The sequence below is a fragment of the Sphaeroforma arctica genome (genome assembly GCF_001186125.1).
Source record: "Sphaeroforma arctica JP610 unplaced genomic scaffold supercont1.364, whole genome shotgun sequence".
NCBI lineage: Eukaryota > Ichthyosporea > Ichthyophonida > Sphaeroforma > Sphaeroforma arctica.
Window position 1 is genome coordinate 44197 of NW_014040194.1, and position 8323 is coordinate 52519.

Consider the following 8323-nt stretch of genomic DNA (forward strand, 5'->3'; position numbering starts at 1 on the left):
TTAACTTAACTTACGTTACGTAGTAGTAGTACGTAGTAGTACGTACGTACGTATACGTATATATATATATATATATATATATATATATATATATATGTCGTGTGTGTGTGTGTGTGTGTGTGTGTGTGTGTGTGTGTATGTATATGTATATGTATATGTATATGTATATATATATTTGTGTGTGTGTGTGTGTGTGTCTATATGTATGTGTATGCATGTATGCATGCTAGTATGTATGTTTTTAGGTGCATACACATATACTTAATTTGTATTTATATCTATATATATATATATGTGTGTGTGTGTGTGTGTGTGTGTGTAGTCTGTATATTCTGTATATATGCTTGCGTTTGTGTCTGTATAAAGGCATGCATTTTCGTATGCACGCGTGTAGCCTGCATTTTCAAGTATACATGTTTGTTTGTGTGTATGTGGACCCATGTGTTGTTAATATGCACTTATTTACTTTATTTCGTGAGAGTGAATTCTTGAATGTGATTATATATACGAAAAATGAGTACTTGATTTTTACTTCTATTGTGCGCTTTGTTATTCATACTTACTCGGATATTTGTGGGTGCATTGTTAGTGTTCAGGGTAATCGTTCAGGAGTTAGTATGTATGTGTTAAGTATATTCCCTTATAGGCTTAGCAACACGGTTCTCATGTGCAGGGATGTAGTTTTTTTCGTTCGGACAATGTATGTCCATTGAGTTCGTATTTCCAGCACTCGAACTGGTGGCTTTCGAGACATGTTATGCGACTACGGCATCCGAATATTAGCGAGTATCAGCGCTATTTTGCAAATCCCTTGTCATCAATGCTGTAGACATACGATACACGGGAAAATGGTTTCCTTTCACAACCTCTATGTATATTTTTTCACATGTTTAGGTTCAACCCAGCTGTCATGACCTGTTTGTATGTGGAACGATCATTTGGACCTTTTTCGGGTTTGGAAAATTTCCGAAATGCGGTGTAGCCTTCACAGCTGTAAATATGCTTGTTAAGCCATACAGTGGGTCTATTTTGCAATCGCATATGTAAAGCCATATAGTGGGTCTATTTTGCAATCGCATATGTATAGCCATACAGTGGGTCTATTTTGCAATCGCATATGTAAAGCCATATAGTGGGTCTATTTACAATCGCATATGTAAAGCCATATAGTGGGTCTATTTTGCAATCGCTTATGTAGCGCTGCCGCCTACTCACACGCTCGGCAATTGTGTTTGCTTGTGCCTTACCTTCGCTTGAATATAATTCTATGTTAGATCGTCGATCCCTATGGCGATATGATGGAGGAGAAATGGGAAAGCTACGCCACCACCTTAGCCAACGCCCCCAACGGCGAGCTAGCAGCCACACTTCAGGACATTGCTAAGGCACTTGACCTCAATCTAGAAGGTATGTGGGTGGTTTGAGAAGATCACAGAGTGTGTTTTGTATTGACATCGAGGGTATGCTTGAACCCAGGTCTCTGATTTTTCTGTCTAAACTTGCACCCCTTCCCACCAGACATTTCCAAGGCCAAGGTGATTTACGGATACGATACCAGGCCCAGTTGTCCAGAGTTGGTAGCATCCCTGGTGGATGGCTTCAATGCGATTGGAGTGGAAGTTTGCAAGGTATGTAGTGTGAGCTACACCTAACGCACTCACTATCACCTATATCTACCCCATGATCGCGCGGACATTGTATTTGATTCAAGTTGAGCATATACTCATATTCGTGTCCTTCTGTATATACGGAGAGTCGAAGTACTCGCAGGTCCTGGTGTGTAAGTTGGCGTGCATGTGAATAGGGGCTGTCCACATACTCCTTATTGGCATGCTGTATATCAATCACAATTCACCGGGTCATGACTCCTAGATTTTTATCTTTCGCTTGTACGGTCTGGGATGTCGCCAATACTACAATGGCAAATATACATTGCCTTATAATCAAACTTAGCGTGAATTTTGCGGTAGGCTGTCTGTATAGCTCCTGCCTCTATGCTATTTACTGGCTAGCATACTACAGAATTTCCACCATTGTATGGACAAGTTTGGCTCACAGAACAAAGATGTGATCGTACACCTCGATTACATATTCACCATCTCATACAGTGGTTGGTGTGGACGTTGCCATAGTCTGTGCCTCGCTTTACATGCTTTACAATGACATTCAATTCACCGGGTTTTTATTTATTTCTTGACGTTCAGGACCTTGGTGTCGTCACTACACCACAATTACACTTTGTCACTCGCTGTCTGAACGATCCATCATACGGAGAGGCCACTCTCGAGGGATACTACAGAAAGATTGCAGAAGCATTCAAAAAGATTCAGGTATCAAAACGTTTGCTAACTAAACGGTTTTCAGAGTGTTTCATTTATAGGCGCGTTTACCGTTTACTTTTTTGCTGGTTTCCAAATGAGATTTTAGTGACTTAGTCCCTCAGTATATATATGGTACCGTTTAGCCTAGATTATCTTGTTGCGGGCACATTTGACATGCTCAACTAATGTGCGTGTGTATTCGTACCACATCGATGTACTGTACTCTATACTCAAGTCATCATTTTTCTGTTTGTCTCCGCTTCCTTAGGGTCCAGGGAAGGGTCCAGAAGTCGTGCTTGACGGTGCCAACGGTGTGGGCGCACCTCGCACGAATGACTTTAAGAAGTACGTGGGTAAAGCCTTCAATGTCACGATCGTGAACGATGCTTCTCATAAAGATGATGTCTTGAACGATAGTTGTGGTGCCGATTTCGTCAAGGTGCAGCAGAAGGTACGTAAACTCGGCACTCTCCTGGATTACCTGGTGTTGTTTATTTGTTTATTCGTGACCAGTCAATAATAGCTGGGTGCATTCACAAATGTACCATTTTCGAGCCCACCTAGAAGAAATATCACACACCCAATGGCACTGATGTTCTCACAACTTGTGTCAACACCAGGCGCCCAATAACGTGACGCCGACCCACGGCGTCCACTATGTATCGTTTGATGGCGATGCCGATCGCGTTATGTACTACTTCTTCGACAAGGACATGAAGTTCCACATGCTGGATGGTGATAAGATTGCCACCCTCATTGGCGGCTACCTAGCTGAACTCGTAAAGGATGCCGGACATTCGCTGAACTTGGGTGTTGTACAGACCGCTTATGCTAATGGAAGGTAGGATTGGAATTATGAGACCTTTATCGTGCCCTACCCAGTATGTCGATAGGATCAAACCTGATGGCGGTATCAGGTGTTATAGTAGTATCTCGCTCCATGTTTTGATTTCTTTGTACTTTTGTACGCTTGATACCATTCATTTGGTTTACATACGGAAGTCTTGTCTAGGATCTTTCGAATATTAATTCGGACTTCACGTTGCAGCTCGACGGCATACTTGGAGAACGAGATGAAGGTACCAATTGCCTGCACGCCCACGGGTGTCAAACATCTGCATCACGCCGCTAAGGATTTCGATATTGGAGTGTACTTCGAGGCGAATGGTCATGGCACGGTCATCTTCGACTCCAAAGTGGAGAAGAAGATTAGAGACACGGTGTGTTAAGGAGGACTGGTAGTAGGGCACTTGTTGTTGTGTCCTTTTGTAGTTTGTGCTATGGCATGATAGGTTGGCTGACTGGACGGCTATGATCTTTTCAGAGTTCAAAGATCTTTATTTTCCGTGTGAGATTTCGACCTCGATTCATGTTCAATAAGTGTTCTCATGCGGACTGCAATCGCGTACTGCCTTGTAGCGTGATTTCCTGAAAGTGTTTCTATGTGTCTGGTACGAAATATTCAAACCCTGTCTATGCGCATTTCAACGGGTACATTTCGCTTCCAATACGTACCCTTCTAGTATCGTAAGTACTCAAACTTTCACTCGCCCACTCCCCATGTGTGCTGGGGTTTTTTCAGGACGCCTCTAAGCTATCGGCATCTCAGCAGGAAAAGCACGCACTCCTGCTGAATGTGATCGATCTCATTAACCAGACCGTAGGAGACGCACTCTCCGATGCGCTTATGGTCGAGGTAGTACTGAAGCAGAAGAATTGGACCTGTGAAGACTGGGATGCCTGCTACACAGACCTCCCCAACCGACAGCTCAAGGTCAGCGTAAAGGACCGAACTGCCGTGCAGGTCACCAACGCCGAGCGCCAGACCACAGCACCCGCTGGCCTGCAGGAGGCGGTAGATGAGGCTGTGGCGAAGTACTCGAAGGGACGCTCGTTTGTGCGCCCGTCAGGCACTGAGGACGTAGTGCGTGTGTACGCGGAGGCGGAGACTCGTGAGTTGTGCGACCAGTTGGCGTACGAGGTGGCTCAGATCACACACAGAATCGCCGGTGGTATAGGTGAAGCTCCCTCGCAATAAATCGCCTGGGTGTGGAATTGGGCATTGGGATACTGGTACTTCCTGTTCATCGATCATCACACATTAAAAACTTTGAAATACGAATAATTTTGGTAGGATCACAGTAAATGATAATTGTTAATAAAACTGGTTATTGATACCAAATGTCCTCGGCTGTCGAATACATAAAAAAAGCTATTTTGTTTTGTTCACCGCTTGTGTTAAATAAATATTTTGAGCAGCGCTATGTTACTAGTTAAGTGGACATTTCTTCGAGACGACAAGCGTGAGTTTCAATAATTAGCCGTACACCAAAGTTAGCGTTGGCGATTGGGAAAGCATAAGAACGAGTATATACTACTTTTATGTAAATTCAAATAAACGTGACATGTGAAAAGCGGAGAACGCGTGTGGCGAATTGTGTTTAGTGTATTCAGAGGCTAAACGGAGGAGCCTGTATGCAAAAAAAATCGTAACAGCAATATAAATTGCACAAAGTGCACTTTACTGCATTTTAAGTTGCAAGGTTTATTCATCCCACAAACTCGAAAGATAGATCTTCCAAACAGTTTAGCTCGTACCCGGAAGGAGAGTATCAATAAATCGTTACCAAATACAAACGTCATGTTTCTTCCATTGCCAGTGCCATTCTTCAGTTTGACGTAATTGTGCAGCCACTGGCGATAACCTGTTATTGTAATGGAGTGCAAAATCCGAATGTTGTACGAAAATAATACACGTCTAAAACTGGTTTTAGCAAGGATGCATTTGCAGTGTGTAATATCTGTCGGACACATGTGTATTTCGAGGCTGCTGTAATCATATTGTGACATATTTCAGGATGTCACTCGTCAAGAATGCATACAAGTACTATGAGACCTAGACATCTATGATGCACTGTTCTAATGCACGCACGCGTGCAAATTTTTGAAGAAAGCTGGAATTCGGGAAGGATGGCCGCGTCTCGTAATAAAGTGTTGTTCAAATCTTTCATCCATTTTAACAGACGAGCTACTTTACACATAACAACAGTATTTACATAGTCTATTTTAGAATAGTAATTTCGTATATTTTCGAGTGCCACTGACGTCACAGTATAGGCGAAGTTGTAAGTTGTAACCACCACTGCGCACTTTGTCTGGATAGACACACATCAAAGCACCAGGTGGGGTTTATTGTGAAGAAGTAATAGCACACAGCACACATCTCTAAAGGAATGAACTGCGTGTTGCAATTAATACTGCTTTATTATCATTAAGACATTTCGTCCCTATCATGCCAGAAAATGACGGTATGTGCAGATGTTAATATCTGCCATGTACTGCCTACAATATTTGTGATGTTAGCTTCTTTGTGACTTTAGCTTCTCGCGCGTTTTCTGTATCGATCTGTTTTACACCACGCAACACTAGCTCAGCAGCGGAATTTTCTGCTTCTTTCTCTGCTTTTCGAAGTCAAAATCTTATAACCATCTACTAGAGGGGTATATCTGTCTAATGCGGGGCTGATGCACTCTTCGATCATTCGCGAAGGCGGCATGCAGCACTTCCAGCACACGAGGTAGTATTGAGTCTGTTTCGAGGGATCTCGGCTGTTGCCTCATACACTTGCAAGGGTAAATGTGTACTCATAGTATTTACCAAGAACTTCAACAAGTGGCTAACTGACAGTGTTATCAGAATCGGGCAGTATCACAGCATGCAACAAGCCCCGTGTTTGCCTCAGCGCCGGGGTTGCCAGAAACGGGTGGCTGAGTATAGAGAGGAGCTGCACATGCGCAATCTCCTGAGATGTGGCATGCGAGTGCCGTACGATCTCGTCAGCGGCAGTGGCCATTAGGGTGTATTCGGCACAGTATGCGGCATATACTTGACGCCACCATTGCACTGTTGGAATGAAAAAACTCATATGTATGGGTGAAAAGTTCGATTGGACGGGTGAACGAGGGGCGAAGTACATGGGAGATATGAATAAAGGACGCAATCTAGGATACCACATCCATGTCGATCATGGCAGTGACTGTTGCTGCAGTCAACTACCACTGTCGCCACTACGTCAGCAACCCAAGGCGAAATAGATGGCGTTCGCTAAAATAAAAAAGATATCAGCGTAATGCTATCGATAAACACGCAATATATTGATCACCCGAATTGGGCACATACTTACTACCGTAATTTATCTCTGCTGCAAGCGTAAATGCACAGCCCAAAAAGTGAGCAAGCCGCTATAAGAAGAGATTTGGACATCCGTGTATGTCATCACTTGGACCACTGCTATACGATTCCGCCACATCGCTTAGTTAAGAAAAGCAATCTTCGCATTTTAACACGAGTGTATAGTTGTAACAATACAAAAAACGACACTTAATCAACTAACACCTGCCATTCACTTTATCCTTGTCTTGGAACTACAGGAACACATTGGCGCTCGCAACGACTACGGACAACACAAACCGTGCATTTATCCGCAATAGCCGCGTACTAAGACACGATTTAAAGCCCTATTCAATGTATAAAACCGCTGTATACCTACGCTACAATATCTATGCATACATTCGCTATATAACATCAGCGTATACTCGCAAAAGACTACTTACGTATAGCCACAGCAAAATACTTGTATATATTCGCAACAGACCACATACATATATGTTTTCAACAGATTACATACGTATATTCGCAATAGACGCATGATGCAGCTGTGGTATGGGTAGCACCAGCAGATCATCGTTTGCCATCGCGATTGTATTCCGGGCAATTTCTAGATTCTCCAAGTTATTGCGCATGCGTGTGATGGTGGTGGCCTGCAGTAGGGAGCGTAGAAAAAAACGCTTAGGAAATACGTACAGCCGTTTCAAATTAGGTCCTGAGAATTCTGATTTTAATGGATATACACAACAGGCATCCATGCTACACCAGCACCAATTTGTGCAACTCTGAGCATATCGTATATTGAACGCAATTTCTCCGATCATCACCATCGCCACGAAGGCATGTATACAATATCGATATGACGTCCTTGATGCGCTCAGTGACTGGTTTCAAATGTGAAACTGTAAGCTCTGAGTGCGAAATTAACAGCTACTACGAAGTAGAAATTCGAAGCAGTCACAAACAGCACATGGCGACCACCTATCAGCTATGGTGTGTTCCATCTTGTGACTAATACAGCAATGTATGTGTTTAGTGGTTGATATACACCAAAACGATTGCACAGCGCGCCGACATTACCAAGTGCGGGATGAAGGTCGAATTTGGCATGAGGAAGGTCAGCATAAACCCTAAGGACATATGCATGTGCAGAATCAAAACCCCCATCGCCAATACAACTGTAAGCTCGCTTCAATGAGCAAGACATGTGAGAAAAGTGCTTTTCCGATATTTGCCCGTCAAAACATATTGTATCAAATTACCAATTGCTCACATTTGCTGTTCATTTTGTTTCCAATGTCGTGCCGAAGTAGATAGAGACTGCCCGCGGTCTCAATCTCTGCCTCATCGCTCATACCATTCTCTACTTGGCTGTACAATAATGTCATTTGTATACAATTTGGTTTGATTTATGTACCATTTACTTGGTGAAAGAACAGCGCACGTATTTGATGCGGTATATAAATTAAAGCCGCATTCAGATATGCAGCAACTAAACCTCTTAGGGAGGATAGGACTGTGTCAGCAACTAAAAAATGCCACATTTATATCACATGCGTGCAAACGATCACAATCGGTACAAAACACATTCGCGTTCAGACGACAGACAATAACAAACTGGAGTAGTTTATGTGAAAACCAATGCTCGTTTGCAATTACCACCGATACAATTATAGTGAATTTTTCTGTACGTAATCATAAAACTTCCCACAAATCTGTATTTAGTCAACTATCAGGTCAAATACATCTAGGTATAAACAAATACTAACTTCCAATGAGTAATTAGTAGTAATGTAAATATCAACTATATATATATATATATATATATATATATA

The 8323-nt window shown here is 42.6% G+C and overlaps 2 protein-coding genes across 2 annotated transcripts in view; one reads left to right on the forward strand and one right to left on the reverse strand.

The window, feature by feature from the left end:
- SARC_05610 (phosphoacetylglucosamine mutase) overlaps positions 1-4508 on the forward strand; it is a 5334-nt gene extending 826 nt beyond the window's left edge. Inside the window, exons 2-8 of the mRNA XM_014300527.1 lie at positions 1275-1407; positions 1519-1628; positions 2205-2330; positions 2590-2772; positions 2942-3162; positions 3370-3541; positions 3904-4508. Coding sequence (XP_014156002.1) covers positions 1275-1407; positions 1519-1628; positions 2205-2330; positions 2590-2772; positions 2942-3162; positions 3370-3541; positions 3904-4359 — 1401 coding nt within the window. The 3' untranslated portion in view covers positions 4360-4508. The remainder of the gene's footprint in view (positions 1-1274; positions 1408-1518; positions 1629-2204; positions 2331-2589; positions 2773-2941; positions 3163-3369; positions 3542-3903) is intronic.
- Positions 4509-5578: 1070 nt separating this feature from the next.
- SARC_05611 (hypothetical protein) lies at positions 5579-7876 on the reverse strand (the record flags this gene model as incomplete). Its single annotated transcript, XM_014300528.1, has 3 exons — positions 5579-6224; positions 7009-7141; positions 7751-7876. 3 exons carry the CDS (start codon positions 7874-7876, stop codon positions 5998-6000), a joined length of 486 nt encoding a protein of 161 aa, XP_014156003.1. The 3' UTR covers positions 5579-5997.
- Between the last annotated feature and the right edge of the window lie 447 nt (positions 7877-8323).